The following is a 24,532-nucleotide window of genomic DNA, read 5'->3' on the forward strand; positions in this document are numbered from 1 at the left end:
GAAAAACTCTGTGGGCCTATCTAGGTTATCATAAATTTATGGCAATTTTACTTAAAGTTTAAAATATTAAAAGGAACTGAAAGGACTCCAAAAATACCATGTCCAATAATGTATTACAAATGCAATACATTTGCTGTAATACAAAAAACTTATTTTCTTTTGTTTGTTTTAATGCAAATAGGTTTTGTTTTCTTGTTTCCCCCTCCCTCCCCCCAAGTTTCCAAGTTTCACATGTAAATCTGTTTTATATTGCTTAATATTGACTTACAACTCAGCATTCCAGGTACCCTGCTAATAGTTTTCTTTACTCTTCCATGTGTTTTAGGGTCTCCCTGGCCCACCAGGTGAAAAGGGTGAAAATGGTGATGTGGGCCCAATGGTAAGACTTGTTCCCCATTGTTCACTCTGGGGGCCATAAAGATTATCCATTCTTTTTCTGTAGCTCACAATTTGACAAGCTGCTCCTGAATTTAGTGCCAGAGTATGAAACATTTTATATAACATACACCCTCTCTGGGCTTTACTTTGCTTTCCCACATCTATATCCTCATCTTTAATATCAAGATTTATGTAAGTTAAGAAAATACTCTGAAGAGTAGGTAGCAGAGCAGATGCATTATATGTCTGAGACAGGACAGTGGTGAGCAGGTTCAGGGAAGAAAAAGAAAAAGGAGAGACCACTGCACTGGAGAGTTTGGAGCAGCTTTTCTGAAATTCAGGGCATTGTACCTTAGCTTCAGGTAATTGCAAACCACAAGATGGTAAACGCTACCTGGCTATGTTTACTCTATTTCTCTGGGTGACCTTGAGACCATTTTCCAACTGTTTATACTGTTGACAGAATGCCTTCTGGGCTGGTCCTGACTGAAATTCAAGCTATACAGTACATGTTTGCCTCCAACACCCTATGCCAAGCCTGGATGCTTTGTTATTGCCCATTTGTACGCACCATGGTGCAGTAGTGTCACATGGCTGTTACCAGAGAGATAAGCTACTCCGGGGTCTTTGCAGAGGGGAAGGGGTATGTAGGTAACCTGCAAGGAAAATACAACAGAGGAAACCAATCCTCAGGAGTCCTAATCATCAGATCATTTCCAGCTCAGGTACTGTGAAACATAGCCTGGATCCCCTGTCACCTTGGGAACTCATGCAATGGGCAGCAATCTGGCCCCGCTGTTCCTGTAGCACTGAGGAGACGTGACGTCCTCTACAGATGGAGTATATTATTTTTTCATTGGCCAAAAAAGCCCCACTGGATTTATTCTTTATGATTGTAACTATATCAAATTGTCTCTTTGATACAGGGTCCACCTGGCCCTCCAGGTCCAAGAGGTCCACAGGGTCCTAATGGAGCTGATGTAAGAATTAACCTTTTTTTTTTTTCCTCAGTAATTCAGTAATAAGCACTATATTTGGGATAACTGTATTTGGGATAATTAACACCTTTTATCATTGTAGGGTCCTCAAGGCCCCCCAGGCTCAATCGGCTCTGTTGGAGGTGTTGGCGAAAAGGTAAGTGTTGATAATATCCTCCTAGAAAGAGAAAACATTGGGATATACACTTTGATTCTTCTTTGGAGCTATATAGATATATTACAGTTCCCAAATATCCTTCATTGACCTAGTAATTGTTAATAGTGATCAAGCTATAATCCAAATGGCTGACTTACCATGGTTGGTCTTTTCATTTCATGTTTTACATCACAAAAATACTTAACAATCAGAGGAAAAAGCTTTGGAGCAGAAGAGGCAGTTTTCATGTGAAGGATTAAAGTAAGGTTATGGTGATTTCCTCAACTACATAGTTGGATTGCCTACAGTAACATAATTGGCTTCAAGTCTTTTTAATTTTATACTGGTGTATCTTAGAATATCATATAGCCCTCTATCTGGAACATTAAGAATATAAGCTATTATCTAATGTATCAGTGGTAAACACAACTGTGAGGTGAAGCAGACCTGAAGCATTAGTATGTGTCCGTTCCTCATGCAGATAGATACCGTTCCAGTACCGTACAACACTAGCATGAGTTGTGCTAGTTGAAAACTTGACTTAAGACTGCTTAAGATGCTATATGACATTCATTCCTCAAAATTATTTGCATTGCTAGTTTCAGTTCTCTATTCAGAAAATTTCCTACCAGTATATGGGGTACGTTGTTTTTTTTAAAATTTCATATCCTTCCCAAAGAACGTCAGATAATTACTTCCTCTTTCTTAAAGGAAAAATACCATATGCAATAGACATAATGGCTTTTTTGTGTGTGATTTATTTGAATCACCAGTGTCAACTATTACAAAATGCTGAGCAAACACAAAATTCAAAAGAGAGTCTCTTGAAATTCCTATTTATGTTTATTTTAACAAGTTAGATGACCTCATCTATATCCTGCGTATAAGCCTAAAAGCATTTTGCTGTAATGTTACAGATTTAATATGATTTTTTTCTTTAACTTTGGATTTTGAAAGATTTTGAAAGGTGCATAAGATAAAGGAAATAGAATAGAAATATATTCCAGGACCCTGTATAAATAACTTATTGAGAAATTATGTAGATTGCTCTTGAGTATTTAAATATTTGCCACAGAATATCATATGTATTCAATGAAACATTGATGTCAATGAATCCTAGAAATGACATCCCTAGGAATGTCAGTATTGGTAGATTTTCAGAAAGCTCACAGTATTAATAGCTTAAGAATATGAAGCAAGTTTTCCCTTTTTCTTACTGTCCCATCAGATAATTAAATGCACAGGTACCTTCTGCTCCCTTTCATTTATCCATGTACTCTCTTTGACACAGTGTCCCACTATTGTACCTTTAGGTACAAATCCATCAGATCTATGAATTTACAAATAATGACTCAAGTACCAGGTCAATCAAAATCACTTATATTTGTCATCACCCTCTTCTTGATCAAAAGCATGTCACACTGCTTCACAGAACTTTTAGGTATTCTTTCTTTTCATAAGATAAGGAAGTTGCCATTGTTTTCCCAGGATTATTTGTATGACTAATAATACAAAAAATAATGAAAATCTGCAGTTCATCCTACAGAATCTCACAGGTTTCTTGTTCCTTTGTGGTAACAAAAAATCTTTCTTATGATGCTCTTCATTATTGTTGACATCTACCATAAAATTTTGTGTTATGTGTCTGTTTCTTTCACTAAAATGTCTTTTCTTTAAATAACCCTTCATTTATATTAGGGCTATGTCAAAAGGAATCACCAACTTCTTATCAGTATGACCAAACTATTCTTTTAATAGAATCTTCAGACGTTTCATGACTTTTTTCATGTCCATCAAATACATGACTTACCAGTGCTGTACGATGTGGTGAAGAGAGTACTAGAATAATGTAATATAATATATGGCTTCATGGGAGAATAGCCTACTTTGTCTCTCCTCTTTGTCTTTTGAGATCAAAGGGTACTGAGTCCAAGCAGATGAAAATATTAACTTTATACTGTAGTTTTTTCATGGTAGCACTTCATTGCGTTCCCTGTTTCTTAGGATGTGGCTCTGAGTATCAACTGACCTCTAGGTAGCAGTGACATTCTTATGTCTTCACTCTTTTTTACCCATAATTGCGTAAGACATACAAAATATGATGCCCTCCTGCTTGACTGCATTATTAACAAGGATATTCCCTCTAATCTACCGATTTTGTGACGTTGTTCCTCCAGCTTATCTTAAAAGAGAGCTTGGCCTCATGAAAAGCTGCAGGATTTGTTTTTTTCTGTCTGGAAAGGGTACCAAAAAGCTGTCTGAATATAAAAGTTGGTAGAGATGGCAAAAAAAGTTACTGGAAAAAGAGGTTCTGTATGTCAGCAGAATACAGAAAAAAAAATGGGCGCTGTGGGAAAAAAATATTCCTGTGATCACTGGGGTACGGAAAAAAATGTTTATTATGAGAACTCTACATCCAAGGTAGCACCCATTATATTCACTGCTTTAAAAAAAAACCCCACCTTGTATAATATTGTGGTCCATTGAAGTCAATAGGAATTTTACCATTGGTTTCAATCACCTCTTTAATTTTTACTGTTTCATGATCAAATTATACTCCAGTCATTTTGTAAAAACATTGACTTATATTGAACTCCTTGCTCCTTTGTTTCTCCCTGTGACTCTTCTATGTGATTTACAATCTTGATTCGTGACAATCCGCCCACCAAATGTAATTCAAGAATATGAAATTCAGACTGTTTGTCACTGGTTGTCATTTTTATTTCCTCTTGCCTATTTCCCATATTCTCTGCGTTCACACAGAGAAGCTTCTAAGTATATTATTTTGGAAGTTTTATTTCTTTTAATTACTTTCCTCCTCCGTCTTAAGTTTTAGTACATGACAGTTTATCTGCTAGTTAAGATACCTTACTTCTTAATTTCATTTCCATTTAATGAGTTTTGCAAGCTTAGAAATTGTAAAGAGTTGTTTTGTCAGGAGGAGTTCCCACAAAGGAGGACAGTTCATGCTTTTAAACAAAACATGCATTTTCTCTTTTCCTTTTCTTCCCACATATTTTTTCCCCAATATTTTTCTTATTACATCAGCATGCTTTAACTTCTGCATCCCTTTCAGGAGAGACATATCACACGACAGATAATGCAATGCAGTGCTGATTGTAGAGTGTGGGAAAACATTTTGGCATCCTCCCTGTCACTGGTGGGGAATGAAAGAGATTTGCTCGCTTTTGTATTTGAATGGTTAGACAAGGAGATATTTTGTCATTAATACTGGGGTTTCAAAGCCCCCTTATCTTCTGGCAAATTATAAACAATTTTTGTCACAGTGCCATGTATTTTTGCCTAGCTTGTTGTTTCCTCTGCTCTACACACAAAGGCCTAAATGTTCAAAGACATCTGCAGGACAAATGTGCATGTAGCCTTGCATTATTAATGCCTGTAGCCTCCGTGGAGCGGTCTAGAAGTCTTGAGACTTACGCTCAACCAGAAACACTTAAATTCAGCTTCCACCCAGAGATTATTCTCTTTGTTGTGCTTATAATTAAGAACAAGTGGAAAAACAAAATGTACCAACACATGCTTATCTCTAATTTGATATCAAAGGCCTAACACACCGATGCTCTAAATACCGATTAAGTTGCTCATGACTGTTCAAAACTGGGCCTTAGATGTTTTACGGCATCTAAGAATTTACAACATGGAGAGGGAACAGAACAAGTAACATTAACCTCACACTTCTCCTCCACAAAGCCTAATCAAATAAATTTGCCTTTCTAATCTAGGTTAATCTGTGTTAATTGCACTGAGTACTGCACCATCCTTCCACCCTTTCTCCCTTCCACAGCATGTGATAAACTGGCAGAATCAATAAGTAATGCAAAAAATGAACATCTGCGGAACCTAAGCATTCTTTCTGTAGTCTCTCTAAGTTTAAATCTGTTTTACTATATGAAAAAGTCTGATGTTAGACAATGACTACACTCATCTGGGTTTATACTCCTTCCTATTATATAATTCTAAAATAATTTTTTAAATAGTACACTAATAAGGAGTCCAACACAGTAAACATGTGAAATCAATAGTTTATATGCTTAATAAGTCATTGATTTATACTGCAGATGGAAGTGAGAGGACAAAATCAATTGAGTATACTGGCCCTAGGTTTAAAAACATCTGATAAGTTTGCACAGACATCTTTATGTGTGCATATCATTTTTGCACACACCTGTGTGCAGACAATTGCTAAGGTACTTAACCAAGACGTGTCTATGACAGTTTATGCTACCTGAATATCTGTCCTAACAAATTACTTTTAATAACTTTGCATGACTCACTGGCTGTGATATCTTCTTATCCTTCTCCATCTCTCCAACAGGCTTGTAAACATAAGCCCTCCCAGAAGATATAGCACAGCTTTAGAATTTCTCTCATGATTAATTTTATCTCTCCACAGAGCTATAATATATATAACACAGTCACATATGCATAGCTATGTGAAAAGAGATTGTCTTCTAGAGTCGCAATTTTTCTCTTTTTTCTATTTTGTGATGGCAAAAAGGAGCAAAAGTGTAACTGAATCCTTTTCCCAACCCAGTCAGTTGCAAAGTTGCCTCTCATTCATACAAAATAAATCACCACGTCCCAGACTTTAACCAAAAGGTGGCAGCCTTCTATCCACTATCTCTCTGTCTCTGTGCTTTGTATGGACAGTTCTCTGGAACTGGTCATAATAAGGAAAACAAAGGACTTTCAAACTACTGTCCTTAGCCTGATACAAACCATTCTGCTTGCTTAATCCAAGGAGGTTTTCAGAATTAAACACGTCCATGAAATGACATGACTCTTTGTAGTTTCTGTCTGTCTGCTGAAATTCTGTCAGGGGAAGGTTTTGCCTAAGAAAGACCACATCATAAACTTTTAAAAGATCTGACCAGATAACGAAAGAGGTAAAAAATTCCAGAGGTGGAATCAATCTATTATTAGGTCATAAAATCTATTTCCCAAAAGAACGTGAGATATTTCCCATGGAGAAGGTGCATCAGATTCTGAATTAATACCATCCTTACCAAAAATGCAAGGGCAAACAATAACATATAGATTGCACAGGTTTTAGCTATAAATACACACTCTGTAAATATATATCAGCTACAATCTCCTCTATGAAAACATTGTTTAACTCCTTTAACAGCTGTCTAAAACAAGTACAACCATTCATAGTACCTAATATTTGGAATATAAAAATCTGTGTCAGAAAAAAACAAGGACTGTATACAGGGAAGAGTCACATTTTTTAATAGAGCACTGATTTAGAAGTAATAATGTGAGATGAAACTTTAACTAGGCTCATCTTTCACAGATGCCCTTTTAGGGGAACATCTTGACATTTTCTAGCCCTTCCAATTTTGCTGTCTTCCACATTGCTGCTTATTGGGGAGTTCCTATGCGCAGAGCTCATATAGGCTTCCTGCATCTGCCCATTTCAACATGCGTGCCATAGCAGGGACCCTTGAGATGCCAGGAGCAGTGTTCCCACGTTGTCCTCAAGTATAGGTGAATATGTCAGAAAACGCCCATCTTTTCTCTTGTTGCAGGATATCATAAAATGAAGATGTGTTTGTCAATGGGAAGGGTAAAAAGTGGATTACAAATCAAATGTAAATCATCATAAATTACAGTATAATTTGGCAGGAAAAAAGGCAGGAAAAGAATTTACTCTTTGAGAAGCTTAGAAGGGGATTATTATACTGGCACAGGTGCTTGTCAGGCAAGACTTGGCACAATTAGTGTTCTTATGTCACTCAGTCCTGCATGGGGACACCTGTTGAACGGGTCTATATTGTGGAGTCTGTTAGATATAATATATCTACTAACTTCAATAACATCAATTTCTTTGCTAATTCCAGATCTTATTCTCTGTTGCTACCTAAATCTAACTTGATTGATAGTATGCAGGGATAATAAAAAATAATAGTAATGATTCTGCAGATTCAGTAATTCCCTGTGCAGAGGATAAGTAAATGAAGATTATGAATTTTCCTAGAACACACAGTTAATGCTTATTGACCTGAAGTATCCACTAGACTTTTTAAAAAAAAATAATAATGAATGCTGTATCACAGAAGCAAATGAATATTAAGTACTAAGAGGGATCATTAATTTTTAGGATCACTGCAAATTTAAGTATGTCTAATAAAACATACCACAGTTTCTAAAGGCAAATTCAGGCTTTAAAAGTGCCCTTTCTAAAGGACGTTTTAATATTGCTCCTAAAGTTTGTAGTAATCTGTTAATTATCCTATTCTGGAATTCAGTTGGGTACTCAGATCTTCTTCCATTCGTCTAACGTAAAATTTACATTGGGCCAAATTCTGGAGCCAGGCGGGTCATTGTGTTGTCATTAGCTTCCATGAAAAAACATTCAGTATCGACACCATAAGATTTGTTTAAAATTCATATTTTATGATTTCTACATTGATACTGTCTGCATGCAAATGACAGATATTGGGTGATTGGGGGGATTGGGCGAAATGCATCTTCAGCATTGAAGTACTCTCGTTTATAGGCATAATTATTGGCAAGGTTCATTTGGTTTGAAAAAAGAATGGGGGGGGGGGCAAATTCCCCCATTAGCAGTTACATTGAGAAATCCTTTGGAATAAAAATATATATAGTTCTTCACTCAGCACTCCATGACAACCACAAAGCAGATTCTGTTATCCTTTCACAGATTTCTGTGTCTGTGATGCTAATAGCTAAATATTCTACTATCAGAGACCTTTTCTATAAAGGTTTATTTATCAGACCACTAAGCTAGAAAATAATCAGACATAATAAGCTTTAAAATGAACAATTGCAAAAGACAGTCTTTGAGCCAATACTGTGTGTTAGCTCAAAAAGAGGCTGAATTAACTTAAACAGTTACTTAATAGTGTATAATCTTTGACTTGCACAGATTTTCTTCATATGGTGTGTCCTCAAAGGCATCTGCTTTACTAAACAATTTCTATCACCAGTAAATACACAGTGTACATCTTTCTGGCCTGTAGTGAAAGTTTTACTAGCTGTTATGCTATTATTTTGTCCTCGTGTTTTTCTTGATATAATTTTTTATTCTAACAGTAGCTATAGCAATAATATCGTCACTCCATTGGCATTTATTTCAATTAGTATTCTCTTATTTGTAGAAACTCGCTTCCAGGCAAAATGTATCTTCTAGGGAAAATAACATACACAGTCAATACACTTCTTTGGCTTTTCTGTGACTAGAAAGAAAGATGACAAACAGGAAATTTGAAATATATGTGATAATAAAGGGGAAGATCTTCCAAAGCCCAAAGGGAAGGTTAGTCTCCCTGGCTCACTGAAAGCTTAGTTTTCTCTAAACTCTCTTAAGAGTTTTCTCTCTAAAATTTCAGATTCCAGTTCTGCAAAACCGTATGTGACTCAGCCTCCTATAGGTAGACCAAATAAAAGACAGTTCCTGTAAGCTGTTCACATGAGTAAGCATGAGAAGAATATGTAATAACAGAAGTAAATTCATAGAAATATTCTCCTTAATGACTCATCAATTTATCCTTACATATTTACAGGGTGAACCTGGAGAAGCTGGTAACCCTGGACCTCCTGGAGAATCTGGAACATCTGTGAGTATTTTGGTTTTGTCTTATTATTAGCCTTTATTATGGTGAACTAAGATATCTGGTAGTGCTTACTTTAGAAAGCATTTAATCAGATTACTTGAGCACTTGCGTGCTCAAATTTAAAGCAACTTGAGCACTTGCTTTAAATTTTCAGTGAAGAACTTATACCTTTAAAATGCAGTTTGTTTCCTTATGATTATAGCCACATCTTGTAGTAACAGCTAGAGGACAAAACTGAAGACTTCCTAAGAGAGCGCCCATTTTTCTTTCCAAGAGTGTTAACTTTGACGTGCATGTTTTTCTCTCTGAAGACAGTTCATTGATACAAACTGGGTGCAGATGTTGGCACTCAACCTGAGATTCACAGGTTTTCCAGTCTGAGGCTGAGGTCCTAATTTTCCATTCACATGCCAGCATTTATTGATGAATAACATTGCCAAGGTCTGAAAAAGTTTTGCCATTGTAATCTTTTTTTAGCCATTCAATTTCCAGATGACATTTTTGTTTTCATATGTTTTCTACAGGGTCCAAAAGGTGAAAGGGGGGAAAAAGGTGAGGCTGGTCCGCCCGGAGCAGCTGGACCACCAGGTGCTAAAGGACCTCCAGGTGATGATGGGCCTAAGGGTAACCCAGTAAGTGAGCTTAACAATTTTAATACAAAGCACTGTGAAGCACTGCTGAAGTTGTGCTACATATAGAACTGTATATAATTTTCTACATTTGAACTAAATTCATTATATGCTTCATAAAATATTTGTGATGATTGCTACCTGCTTGTCAATGGATGACACGTTCCCTGGGTTTTTTTCCTGATTTATCTAGGGTCCAGTTGGTTTTCCTGGAGATCCTGGTCCCCCTGGAGAACCTGGTCCAGCTGTAAGTATATTTAAAGAACAGTTTTAGGTCCTGGTCTTGGTTTGCACTAAATTCTAGTTAAATCTGCCTCTTTCTTGTCTGGAGATGAGGTCTTGCCTGTAAGATCTGTTGCTTTTATGTTCATGTATTTCTTAAGGCTTAAAAAAGGTTTAGAAATCTTTTAAAAGTTTTGAAAAATAGTGTCCTTAGGAAAATGCTCTGTAAAAAACAGTGCTCTTATATTAATATATGAAACCAAGTTACTTAATTTAGATGAATTTTATATTTTGTTTATTTTCCCATGAATTCTGTAGGGTCAAGATGGTGTTGGTGGAGAGAAGGGTGAAGATGGTGATCCTGGTCAACCTGTGAGTTGTTTCTGTCATTTTATTTCAGCCGCCTATTCTCTCCTATGCTAAGAAAGTATCTTTTGCTGAATCAGTGGTTTCTACATGTTCATACTCTTAAAAGTATTTTCTAAATGAATGCTTTTTCTATTATATTGAAAAATATCTATTTATTTCCTTGCAGAGATAGAACTGTCCGTATTATAGTCACAATCAGAAGCAAGAGCTCAATTTCTTTTAGAAGCAGAAACAAATGATGTGTTAAGGATTTGTGCTGGGGCTGCTGAGGAGCACTAAAAATAGAGCAGCTCTGAGCACAAGAAAGGAATGCTGCAGCCAAATAATCGTCATTAGCTGACCTGATGAAATGAAGCAAAACCTTGATGTTTCTGCCTTAAGAAAGTTAAGAAGTATCTAAGCAATACCCATATTAAGCATCAAAGTTCTTATATTTCTGTGATACTCATATTAAAACATCATTAATTTATTTTATTTTTATTGCAAAAAGATTGGGTTTTCATTTTGGAAAGTCTCTAGCTCTGGAAGTCCTGATTATTAGGGAATTATCCTGTACAGTCCAGTTTGAAAATAAAAAGTTCTAGTACATTGAACTTATGGTTAGAAGTAAGTTATAAACTGGGGTTTACCTGCAAACTTCAGGAAATCAGTATCTGTATGTCTTACTTAACAGTAATTACTTTTTAGAGTGTTGTATTCCTGAGGAAAATCTTATCAAACTGTTCAGCAACCCTGAAATATTTAAGAGTATCACAGCTTACCAGATAGCCAAATGGCTATCAGTGCACAAAAGGTTTTTCAAGAGAAAGTCACCCACAGGGCAGCTAACTCACAGATGTAAGTTAAAAAATTTAGCAAAAGTAACAACTTTAGCGCCTGAAGCCTCTTAATGGAGTTAGGCAGTAGCTAAGACCCTATTTTACTTCTGTGCAGCCATTTTCTGGTCTGAAAAGTTTTATTGCAAACAGGAAGAGAAAAAAAGAATGACTGTATTTTGTACAGTAACAAAAGCTGTTAAAAATACCAAAAGACCACCCTAAGAAAGGATTTGTTGAATAAGCAGGTATACTTCTCTGTATCTATCTATGGTACTTACTTTCTGTCCATTGAAAGTGGCCAACATATTGCAGATTTTCGTTGCACTTATATAATTTATTCTTTGTTACCACTAAGCTTATCATTTTCCATTGCAGGGTCCACCAGGTCCTTCAGGTGAAGCTGGCCCACCTGGTCCACCTGGAAAAAGAGTAAGTAATTTCTCATTTTCTCTGGTGCATTTCTCTTTCTGAGATACTATGTTCTAAAGAATTTCAGCTACTTGTTTTCCATGTTGTGATGCTTATCTAAGTGATGTTTGAAGTCTCTTTTAAGTAATGTAATAGGAGAAATGAAAAAATAGAAAAAGCAGAGAAAACCCTTCAACAGGGGTTACATGGATCATGGGAACAAAAATTCACAGGGAAGAATGTATTCCTTATCTACAAATGTGTTTTTTCTTTGCACCCAAGTGAATTCAGCGTTTGCTAGGGTGAGAATTCAGTGTCTGCTGAATTAGTCTGCTAATAGGAGTGAGTCATTATGAGAGTAATATAAGACACCATGCTTTGGCACATGACTGCTGGTAGGGAGCAGGAAGAATGTATCTGTTTTGGTGTCTTTAGCCTCTGAAATAAAATATATATGCATATAAAAAATAAAATGCAGCTTTTGTGCAAACCTATCCCCTCTGCAAACAAAATTATCAAGCAGACATTTCTGTAACTTTTGAAGCCATTCCATTATTTCTAAAATCTTTGCAGCTTCACAGGCTTTACAAATGTAGCTAATCAAAACCAGTAAATAATGTTACACTTACACAACTGTAGTAGATGCATCAACCTTTAGTTCTGCTTCAGAGAGCAATCAGATGCAGTTTTTACACTTTAAAAAAAAAAGGGAGGGGCTATCATTAAATGTAAGCTGAGAGCTATTTAAAAAAAAGTGTTAAATTGTTCTATTTAATAGGCTTGAGTGAACTGGCATGCCAAATTAGCTTTATCTATTTTACACAATAATCTATTTGCTCCATCAACTTGCAAAACACTTTATAATACTGTGATTATGGTAGCATTAGCAACCTTATCACTAGAACTGAAATATGGCTCGACTGAATATTAGCAATTAGTATGTTTGTTCGACATCTAATTTGAACTTCCTACTTTATTATACAAAAGGCAGTAGCTCCCTAACAGACTGGATATATTGCATCTAATTGTACCTAGACAAAAACACTTTAGAAACATAAATATTATGTCACTTGTGGTTTGACACATTTCCAATTTAGCGAAAATGTGTGGCTAAATATTGCTAAGTAACCCCGTTCCTGAATTCTGAAGAAAACATTTTGTAGAATCAAATTCTGCATTACTTGAGTACCTGAATCTTTCAAGCTTGTAAAGAGTCTGCGTTGTATTGATATTATACCAGACAGAAACAGTGAAGGATTGAAAGCTTCCTACTTTGCTGGCAGAATGAACATACAGCTAATGAAAAATAACGAAGAGCAATTTTTATGGTAGAATCAATTTCAGCAAAAAGCCCTAACAAGTGCCCTTTCATCAGGATTAAGAAAGACATACCATTTCAGTAGTAATGCCGCTGTCTATGGAGGTGCAGCGCTGTCTACACTAATAGAAAGCAACATTCCACCCCATTTTTTGTTTTTCTGTCTCTGAAACAACAGGCAGAGCTCAGGATTATGCTTTCTAATCTAGTCCCTTGAATTCGTCAACTGTACAGTCTCCTTATTTATTCTGTTAGTCATTTTCATTCCCCTCTTCCCCTGTATTTTTGGAACTGACTTCTACCTGGTTTCACTGCCCAGTCTTATGAAATTATGTTTATTACCAGGTTTCAGAGTTTTAAGCAATCTGTGTCTAGTACTTCCGGTTACAAAGAATTTCCCCAGCTTTCCCTGGGAAGCAAATTCTAGTGAAAGACATGGACCTAAATAGAAAGGCTTTTTGGTAGAGGTAGCCCACAGCAGATCACTGACTTGACTTCTCAGCTATCCAGGACCCAACTCTAGCCTTAGCAGTTCTGTCTGATTTGAGAATGGCTGCTCTTCGTCAGGACGTCTTCCTCTCACTGTGGGCTTTCCATCATCAAATCCCTTGACAAGTTCTCCACTGATGGATATCAGCCTCGATTATCTAGAAAACTTGAGGCATTACATGTATGTATATTACATTCCAAGCTGAACAGACAAACAGTCTAGTATAGCTCTGGGACTAGGAACCCCTTTTCTAATCCTTTTCCCATTATTTGCGTGTTAAACGTTTGTAATATTGCTGTCTGAATTTATCCATCTCCAAAAAGAGAAGAATGAAACTTGCCAACCTCACAGAAGGATATGGCTTCTGAAGTGTTGTTAAATGTTCTGAAAATAAGAACTGTGTTATAAAGTTAACTTTATTGTTGGAGCAATTTAAGACAACCAAGGAGTCACAAATTGCTATGGGCTTGTCAGTGAAAGTTCCCAGCTGTACAAGCTTTCCCCTTGCTCATAATAGAATCAGCACTGACCGACAGCATACTATGTGAAGACTGTGTTTCTGAAGAGGTGTAATGTTCTCCAGCTTCTCCTTCCAATGTAGGAGATAAGTGAGTTGTGATCAATAAGAAGCGGAACACCTCAAAAGGCCTCCTGATCCAATGCCTGCTTATCTACAAATGTAGATATGAAGACTGAATCACTACAGTTATGTCTTTACTGTTTTTTCTTTTCAAAGAAACTTAATTCTTTGCACGTACTTCTGGGACTTTGTTTTGTTTTGCCATAGAGTACTGGGTGATATCAATAGTTTGAATTCATTGATTTCTATCTGACAAATGTGAAAAATAGCATGAGGAAAAGACATCATCAAACAACATTCATTCTTAAAGAAAGTAACATGTACAATCAATAAAAATCAACACAGATAGTACTTGCTTATGTTCCTCTCAACCTTTCAGGGTGTTAGGCCCTTCAGCTGTGTTTTCTGCTGTTTGGCTGTTTTCTTTATTAGAGTCAACTAGATGTCCAGATCACATACGCATAAGGCTCCATATATCGGTCTAAGAATGTTAGAATTTAAAGTGCAAGACTAAGCTATGTTTTTGTTCCAAACTGGAGGGCATACTGCCTGCTTTCAATAAAAGAACAGATGTCAATACTGCAACAAAGTCAGCCTCTAGGTTTTGAGAAGCAAAAGTTTATTTGCTTAGTTGTCTTTGTATACAATGTTGAATAATGTAGAAAAAAAAGTGTTTCTAGGAAGGAGTTTTTTTTCCATTTTGGCTACAGTATCGTGCTGCATCAGCAGGGTGCACACACCACTTAAAAATTAAGCTGATTTTCTCTCTTCATTGAAAATGCATGGAACACCTAAAAAATATGCCAGGTTCCTATATTGACAGACTGATGAAAATATGGTAGTGGTTTTCTATGTTGTAAATCACGTTTTCAGTCAGATGATAGACAGTTTAAATTATTTTAATGAAATTATGAAATATGGAAGAGTAGACAAAAATGTCCAATTGGTTCACTTTACAAAAATTGAGGACGAGTTTGTTTCTGTATGAGTTCTTTTGTCTTCTCAGTTCTGCATAAAATGTATCTGGCATCATTTCTAAATTTGAAGTGTAATGATCATAAAAATCACCATGGTAGCTGGGGTGGTGAGGGTGGGGAGCCATGCATTAATTTAAAATTATTGTTATTGAGATCTTTTCTGTCAGTTAAAATTTACCAGACACTCTAACAACTCAAGTGTAGGAAGGTAAGATAAATAACAATTAGCAGTCTTTCTTTGTAGAAGCACCATCTGTGCTATGGCAGCAATCACAGGCTGTTAGAAAGAGCAGTTCGTTTAGCTGCTTTGTGGTTGGTGCAGCATTGGCACTGTTTGATAGTGAATGCACACCCTTTGTTTAGCAATCATGATTCATTGTATTTGTAATTTAGCGATCACAGTGTTTTTAGCCCTGCTAATTCATGTTGCAGCTGCATTTCTAGATTATGCAGAGACCATATTTCTCAAATACAAATGACCAGTCAACCCTTTTCAGTTTCTTAGGTAGGGTAGATTATAATCCATAAGGGAACTTGAGTGAAAAGAATGTTCAAGCAGTAAAGACAATGGGCATGTAAATTAATTCATGTAAGTAAAAAAAAAAAAAAAAAATCCTGTTTCTAAAATGTTCCTGAGTTTATTTATATACCTGCTAATAATTTTTCTTATTATCACTGTGAACTGCAATCCACCCAACCAATTACAACCTACACAAAGCGGTATATGCATCAGAGATTATTATTATTATTTGAACAGTAGTGATTTAAAATATTCTTCCTGTTTTAAAGAGTCAGCAATTGGATCACCCTGCCCAGGGCTTTTTAGCTTCTCTGTATTTTGAAGAAGTAAAACTAAGTCCTTTATCACTTACAGCTCTTAAAAATACCAAAGAGAACAGCCTGTTGATACCCACAACACATGACCAAAGTCCACCATGGATGACTGAATTAATTTTGCATTAGCTTTGATGGAAAACCTGAACTATCTCTGTTGTCCAAAAGGTTCATATAGTACTGCAGATGTTCATTTCCACTCTGGAGAAAGCTTCATTTCAGAAGCAAATTAATTATCTTCATATACTTCTATGTAAATAGTTATAAAATGAATGTAAATTTCCAGGAATTAAATTAAAACCGGTGGAGTTTGGTCCATGGACCTGTTGGAGCGGGTCCAGAGGAGGTCCACAAAAATGATCAGAGGGCTGGAGCACCTCTCCTATGAAGACAGGCTGAGAGAACTGGGGTTGATCAGCCTGGAGAAGAAAATGCTCTGGGAAGACCTTAGAGCAGCTTTCCAGTATCTGAAAGGGGCCTACAAAAAAGCTGGAGAGGGACTTTTTAGAAGGGCATGTAGTGATAGGACAAAGGGTAACGGCTTCAAATGGAAAGAGGGTAGATTTAGATTAGATATCAGGAAGAAATTTTTCACTATGAGGGTGGTGAGACACTGGAACATGTTGCCAAGGGAAGTTGCGGATGCCCCATCCCTGGAACTGTTCGAGACCAGGTTGGATGGGGCTTTGAGCAGCCTGGTGTAGTGGGAGGTGTCCCAGCCCATGGCAGGGGGTTAGAACTAGATGATCTTTAAGGTCCCGTCCAACATAAACCATTCTATGATTCTATGAGTTGCTCAAGGTACGTGCTATGTGCCAGCAGTAGTGGATGGTGAAATATAACAGGTTGTAAGAAGTTTGGGCTAAATTCAGCTCTAGTATAAAAAATGAGGTCAAACTCTGGTCTAAAGCCCTGAGCTCACAAAGCATACAGGTAGACGCTTGACTGGAAGAACAGTTCTTGTCTGTAAAATTGTGTTTTAGTGCTTTACTATTAGGGGCCTGCATTTTTTGTTATGAAGTAAAAAGCAGTAAATAAATGGAAGTGGTTGAATTTTTATTGTTGCTGATCCTTAGAATATTTTTTTTTAATTTCTACGTAATGTCTTTATTGATGATCTTGATAAGAACATAGACTGTATCATCAGTAAGTTTGCAGATGACACCAAGTTAAGTGGGAGTGTTGATCTGCATGAGGATAGGGAGGCTCTACAGAGACTTGGATAGATTGGATCGATGGGCCAAGGCTAATGGAATGAGCTTCAACAAGGCCAAGTGCCAGGTCCTGCACTTGGGCCACAACAACCCCATGCATCGCTACGGGCTTGGGGAAGTGTGGCTGGAGAGCTGCCTGGCAGAAAAGGACCTGGGGCTTCTAGTTGACAAGCGGCTGAATATGAGCCAGCAGCGTGCCCAGGTGGCCAAGAAAGCCAATGGCATCCTGGCTTGTATTAGAAATAGTGTGACCAGCAGAAGTAGGGAGGTGATTGTCCCCCTGTACTCAGCACTGGTGAGGCCACACCTTGAGTATTGTGTCCAGTTTTGGGCACCTCAATACAAGAGAGATATCGAGGTGCTGGAGCGAGTGCAGAGGAGGGCAACGAAGCTGGTGAAGGGCCTGGAGAATAAATCTTATGAGGAGCGACTGAAGGAGCTGGGACTGTTTAGTTTGAGGAAGAGGAGGCTGAGGGGAGACCTCATCACTTTCTACAACTACTTGGAAGGACATTGTAGAGAGGCTGGTGCTGGTCTCTTCTCACAGGTAATTAGCGATAGAACAAGAGGGAATGGCTTCAAGCTGCAACAGGGTAGGTTTCGACTGGACATTAGGCAAAAATTCTTCACAGAAAGAGTGGTCAGGCACTGGAATAGGCTGCCCAGGGAGGTGGTGGAGTCATCATCCCTGAATGTGTTTAAGAGTTGTTTAGATGTGGTGTTAGGGGATATGGTGTAGGGGAGAACTTTGTAGAGTGGGGTTGATGGTTGGACTCGATGATCCCAAGGGTCTTTTCCAACCTAAATGATTATATGATTCTATAACAAACTGCTTGTTCCATTAATGAACAGATGAGTGTTGGGGAATAAGTCTTAGAGATTCAGAAAATCACCTTGTATTTGATCATGGTCACTTTTCTTTCCTTTTGCTTTAAGCAACTCCTTGGTTGGCAAGAAATAGCTACTTGTAATAAAGACATTTCCCAGGCTAAAAATTAACCTTGTAGGAAAACAGTTGGTCCATTAACTTGAGTGCATCTTTGCTGAACTAAGTATATATGAGTACCATTTTCAGAAGAGTACATTAGATTCTAGATACTGCTTCTGAATATTAATTCCCTGACCTGAAAATCAGCCCTTGATGTTTTGGAGCAGAAAAATGTCTTTTTATTTTTGACTGAAACCTTAAGAAAATGAAAGATGGGTGACATCAGCAATAGGTAGTCACAGTGCTGCCAGACGACTGCCACTCCTGTTCTGTGGCCTTCACCTGAACCTTATCCCATCTCTACATCCTCCTGCAGTACCAAGCTCTACCTTCATGGTCAAACAGAGCCTTTTGTACAGCAATAGCAGGAAACCTGATATCAACAGCTATTTGTATTCAGTGTCTTTATTTCACTACTTACAACCTCTAGTCATGTGACTTATTTTTGTTTTTTCCTTTCATATTTACTGCATAATATTAAGGCATGTATTGATTTTTGGCTGTCTAAATGTAATCAAAAGGCTTACTCACCCCATCCCTGACTTAGAGAATAAAGAAGTATATGCCATGCTGTGCACTGTAGAGTGACAAGCTCTTTTGGAATCAATGGATAAAATACAGTGAATAGACAGAAGCCAATGGAAAGCAAGTTTAAAACTGTTATTGTATATGTAAATTAGTATTGTTAATTTCCTTTTACTTTTATATCCTCTTTTGATTTTTTTTGATCTATTTCTTTGTTCTTAACCTCATCATATCAGAGGTGTTAGGTGATATGTATTCTTTTAGGCATTCTCAAATCCCATAAATTTTTATAAACAGGAAAATGAGCTGATATGAAAGATCGGGACTTTTATCCTGCGACTAAAATGTCAAGAAATAAATTGAATGTTATTTTGTTAGCGTTTCCTGTTTATTAAGACAGCAGAAATTGCACTCTCAGATTTTTTTTCACTGGTAATATTTTAGAAAACTGAGATTCTGAGCTCAGTCTCCATTTTTTACAGGGACCTCCTGGAGCAACTGGTGCAGAAGGCAGACAAGGTGAAAAAGGTGCAAAGGTAATACCTTCAAGATTTTTTTTCAGGAGCATGGAAATATAAACCATATATAAATGAAAAGTAATTTCTTATGTGCTGAGTGTGAAACTTATCAAAGTAATAATAGGTAAACTGTAAAATCCAAATTAAAACCCAGAATTAGTAGCAATAGATAATGGAGTACATAGTGGACTCTTATCTGTGCATCTTAGCTCATCCCTGCGAAAAAGCAAGATAAGCATGCTTTGCTGGCATATCTTTGTATGAAGCTATCAAAAATTTGTTCAGAAAACCATCCTGTGCAGAACACTGTTTTAGAATAGCTTTGACAAAACGGAGTGAGGAAACTTTGCTCTCACTTTGCAGCTTGTATACCCCTACCGTGCCAAGCTTAGTCGGCTCCTCATCTCTGACCTGTGGCTTGTGTTCTTTCTAGGGTGAACCTGGTGCAGAAGGGGCTCCTGGAAAAACAGGTCCAGTTGGTCCACAGGGACCCGCAGGAAAACCTGGCCCAGAGGGTCTCCGGGGCATTCCTGGCCCTGTGGTAAGTAAACAGAGCATATAATAATATTTTAAATGTTGCACTCCTTGTATATCCCCTGGTAAAGCAGCCTTTATGTTTTTTATAGGGAGAACAAGGTCTACCTGGAGCTCCAGGTCAGGATGGCCCTCCTGGGCCTCTGGTGAGTACCCTTCCTTTCAGTGCCAAAACAGAAAAAGGACCCTTTAAAATATACCATTGATGTGTCTGTGCATTTACAGAAAAATGAATGTACAAGTCAGTTCTTAGCACAAAGTCACTATTTCTCTGTGCTGGCAAAATCTGATACATGACTGCCTTCATTTTGCTGCTCTACTCCAGTAGGTAGCTGTGCAGAACGCTGCTGAGCTATACCAGGTTAGAAGCAGATTAAGGCAGCGTAAAACCAAATTCTTTAAATCTCCTGAATATAATTAAATATAACATGAATGAAGCTTACAATCAAAAAATCTACTTCTATTCCCACATCAGCGAAGGTTAATACCTTAAATCATTTTGTTTCCTTAGCAGTGGTAAATCTTGTATATCCATTGATTTTAATGACTGCTAGTTTAGGAAACCATTATTCATAGAGTAAATGTTTAGATCATATCTATTCCTTAGAGAAATAAAAAAAAAAAATCAGAAGTAGGGCCAAAAGGGGACTTCTACCAAAGAAGAAAATATGCTACTTTTATAAAATTGAAGAGCAGCAGTGTGTCTGTTGTTCACTGCGGCAGTCCCAGGAAATATAATCCATGACCACAGTGTTTAGAAGTGTCTGAATGAACCAAGCTCACAGTTCCTAGGGCATCTAGGGCATACCACAGTTGTGCTCTGTGCTAATAATATGATTAAAGCAATAGAAGTTTATAGATGACATATTATCAAGTTATATCATTGCTGCTATTTACACTTGCTATTTTAGTGAAGTTTTTCTAACAAGCTGAAAAAACAACGCTCTGAGCACAGATTGCACAGTATTCAAATATTCATCATTATGTGCAGACATTCAAATCTAAACTATATGGCCAGCAGGTTAATTTGTCCCATGTCAAGCAAAGGTGATCCAATTTAGTGGAAAGATCTCATATCTCTTGCTCTCCAAACTCACTGAAGTAGGGCTCACCCCTATTGTCACAGTTGAGTCACACATTGGGAATAAAAAGCTTCAGAACAAAACATGGCCTCTTACAGTTTGGTGGAAAGAAAACCAAAACAAGTGTTACACTCTCAAGGCATTTTACAGTTTGCAAGCAGTGTTACCAAATTCTACATAAAATCCACTCTGTTATTTTGGTCAGAAGATTAAGTATGCCAACATACACGATCAGATTACTTTAGGAGACTAGGGCAATAAGGGGCTATCCTCTACTCCAGGTATGATGTGGTTCTTCAAGGGAAAAAGGAAGGCTGTGAGTAGGAAGCATGAAGGAATAGGTCCTTGGGTAGCCTTAATATTAAAAGTTTTTGCGCTTAAACTATATATGTGAACTCAAAATCCCAAGAGCATTCCTGCCTCCCCAGTGAGAACTCAGGGTCTGAATATCAGCTATAAAATTTCTGTATCAGACTTTTCCAGTATATAAAAATGAAATGCTGCATAAATTAAGACTTTTACCCTAAATCAGTCTTTCATGCTCATGTGCATATGTGAACATGAGCAATTGCCTTTTCTTTCATTGACTGAAATACTTTAATGGGTGAAAGTATTTGGGTAACTATTTACATTTCCAAAAACGTTCCAAACATGCAACTTCTTACCCTGTAAGAAAGAGTTTCAGAACATACATTTTTATGCCCCACACACTAGAAAGATTTTTTTTTTTTTTTTTTTCTCCCAATGAACAGTGATCTGGTGCATAGGTGTATCTATCGATCACTTCTGTGTATATAATTATAGATGGCATTACAATGGCACTTACATATAATTTAATTTTTGTCTGTGTCCCTTAGAAAACAATAATGAGCAAATAATCTGCTGAGGAGACCTTACACTGTAGCTCTTTGTTGCCCTTCATTTTAACATTCTAATTTTGTCTAGAGTCTCATGGATAACATATTGCTTGTAAGTCGGAGGTTGGGAACAATGAATGAGAAGCTGCAAGGAAAAGGACTCCCCTGTGCTAAGCCCATAATAAAAACCTCTTCTCTCCAAAGAGTTTATGATGGGACCACCACCATAGTTTTTAAATGATGTGCCCAATTTACAAATAAAATGCATGGAGGACAAATCGGGGAACTGAAAACTGATCTCCACAGTTACAATTCTGTGCCGAAATTTAAAAGGCAATGAAGAATTATTCAGCAATAATAAGCATCCCTTTCTCACATGTCAGTCACCAGAAGCCTCCAAATACATCATCAAAATATCTCTTCCAAAATTTGAGAGCTTAAATATTTCAATTCAAATCTGAAGCGGAGTGTATTAATGAACTATATACTCCCAAATGCACAGGCTTCCTGTCAGCTCAACAAGAACTTTTTTTTAGATGCGTTGCTGCAACTTAAACTTTATTTTGGATTTTAAGAAAGTAAAGTTTATATGTAAAAGTTGCTGAGGTTAAGTCTCCCTCCTTCACCTCCCTCCCTCCGCAGCAGATTGCTATCAGGAGAAGAATATGAAAGCAGATTTGCAGTAGAGCACAACACACTGCAGGTGAAAATGTCTGATTCTGTATTCCAAAAGCTTAAAAATTTCACTTTTCATTCATGAATTATGTATTTGCCTAGGCTTTTGCATCTAATGATATCCTGAAGTAGAGATGGAAAGGATACGCACTGAATAATATTTTGTACATGAAGTGTTATGGCACTTTTGAATCTGTGCCAGGTTGAAAAGGTCACTTATTACTGCTATCCGTATCATAACTTCACAGATGTCTACTGCCAGCAGGAGACTAGTAGTGATGAGATACTGACTTAGTCTAGCAGCTCTACGCCTAATGCATACATGTTGAGTGTGAGATTAATAGCCTCTGAGAAATGAATGTCTTTTCTGTGCTTGCATATGCACTGCATGGCCTGAATTTTTCACCTCATTCTGTACAAGTTACACAAGACCAGCACTGCCATTGTTATGAACCTCAGAAGATTTCTCATATTGCTCAAAAAATTATAAACAAGGATTAGAATAATTAAAAAGCTGAAGAAAAAGCAAACAAAGGAGACTTAAACTTCATGTATAATCTTTTTCTATTACATTTATCCAGCTATATTTTTGACTACTGGTAAAATAGTATCTTTAATGGATTACTCTTATGACCCCAGTAAAGATTAAAAAAAAGCACTGTCAGGGAAAACAAGCTTATGTCAATTTATAACAAGATTGTTCAGTGTTTTTTGCAAGGGATGTGAAGAAAATAAGATCTATGTATGTGAGTATATTTATCCTTCACCTTAGTTTCCCAGGTACCAAGACTGCAATGGAGTTTTCCAATAGATTCTCTAAGCATCAGCTTCCATTGGAACCACATGAAAAAAATTAGTCTTTTCGATTGTCCCCTTCCTGCACCCACTCCAAAAATATGGAAGGGCTTTTAGAATGGTTCTATTGACCCTATGTTGGTTGTTCACAGCTCTGTCTCCTGCCCTAGCGCATTTCTGTTTACAGAAATCTAGTTGCATGGAGTAATGTTTAGATACAACTGCAGTTAAAACTCAGAATAAAGAACATTTCTTACTTAGTTTTGTAAAGTAACATATGTCTTTGCTGTGCTGCAGAAAGGATGTAAATACAAATTTGTTTGCAACTACACATTTTTTTGTAAATACAAATTAAAAGTTGTAAGCTGCCTATATGATGAGAGCCATGCAAGTACCTGAAAAGATATCAGTTTAACACCTTTGTAAGGTAGAGGTATTATCCCTAAACAATGAGGAGTGGAGGCCCAAAGAGAATAAGGCAGTTCCTAAAAGCATTTAGGATTGCCCATAGTAGTATTGCAAAACCTAAGTAATTTGTGTAATTAATCACATTTACAAAAGTGACAAAGGACCATAAGCTTGCACGTGTCACTGGAGCTAGCACACCTAGATGACATTAAGTAAGCTTGCAATGTTGAGAAGAAAAGATTTGAATATTTAGAAAATATTGATTATTCATGGTCTTACAGGAATTTCAGGTGGCAAGTCAAGGAAACCATATTCCCAAAACAACATCCCGAGTGCTGAAACAAAACATGAGGTAGTTCTCCAACAAAACAATATTGAGGAACAGTTATTATAAGCAACCTGATTTATAGGCTGCAAAAATCTTACTGAGCTGTAGTAAACTGGCACAAAACAAATTCTCATTTGCAAATACTTTCCACTGTCTTATGAAAGAAAGGGCTAAAATAAGCAAATAAAATAAGGTACTGCAATTAAGGTGAAGTAATAACAGAAAGCATGTAATATAACCACAAGCACAATAAGGCTAATCAACAGAAAATTATTTGAATGTATTTTTTAATATCACTTGCTTCACTGGATGATTTCAGTGCTTTTTAAGAGTTTAGTTGACCCTCTGCTTCATAGATTTATAACCATACAACCCTTTATGGTTTTCTAATTACAAAGTAATTTAAATGCTACAGTAGAATCATTATGTCTTTTAAACATGCATTTAAACTTTATCTCGGGCCCTAAATCACATGCCATCAATCACAACCATCAACCACTGAATGACTCTGACTTACACTGCCTTTAATATTTCAAGAAAACATGATCTGTGCAGTTTGTTAAAACTTATTTTAACATTACTTCCCTTGATTTTTTTAGGGTCCACCTGGGTTGCCTGGCCTGAAAGGAGATCCAGGTTCCAAAGGAGAGAAGGTATATTTTATTCACTGTTTGTGTCTTTGTAATTTTGATCCAGTCCAAAAGTCTGTATAAAATTAGCAGAAAGAAACACTAGGGTTTTTGTATCAGAAAGCAAGGCAACTTACCATGTCTATCAGTCAGTTTCCCACAGCCTTAGTAGTAATCATGAAGTTTTAAGCCACATCTGATATCCTGGACATACATAGAAA

General features: G+C 36.9%; 1 protein-coding gene across 1 annotated transcript in view; it reads left to right on the forward strand.

Annotated features, from left to right (window-relative positions):
• The window catches only part of COL11A1 (collagen type XI alpha 1 chain), a 159,921-nt gene that overhangs the window by 124,927 nt on the left and 10,462 nt on the right, over nt 1–24,532 (forward strand). The window contains exons 47-58 of the mRNA XM_054213016.1: nt 326–379; nt 1,305–1,358; nt 1,459–1,512; nt 9,063–9,116; nt 9,638–9,745; nt 9,936–9,989; nt 10,283–10,336; nt 11,527–11,580; nt 18,968–19,021; nt 19,437–19,544; nt 19,630–19,683; nt 24,282–24,335. Coding sequence (XP_054068991.1) covers nt 326–379; nt 1,305–1,358; nt 1,459–1,512; nt 9,063–9,116; nt 9,638–9,745; nt 9,936–9,989; nt 10,283–10,336; nt 11,527–11,580; nt 18,968–19,021; nt 19,437–19,544; nt 19,630–19,683; nt 24,282–24,335 — 756 coding nt within the window. The remainder of the gene's footprint in view (nt 1–325; nt 380–1,304; nt 1,359–1,458; nt 1,513–9,062; nt 9,117–9,637; nt 9,746–9,935; nt 9,990–10,282; nt 10,337–11,526; nt 11,581–18,967; nt 19,022–19,436; nt 19,545–19,629; nt 19,684–24,281; nt 24,336–24,532) is intronic.

The sequence above is a fragment of the Rissa tridactyla genome, chromosome 8 (genome assembly GCF_028500815.1).
Source record: "Rissa tridactyla isolate bRisTri1 chromosome 8, bRisTri1.patW.cur.20221130, whole genome shotgun sequence".
Classification (NCBI taxonomy): Eukaryota; Metazoa; Chordata; class Aves; order Charadriiformes; family Laridae; genus Rissa; species Rissa tridactyla.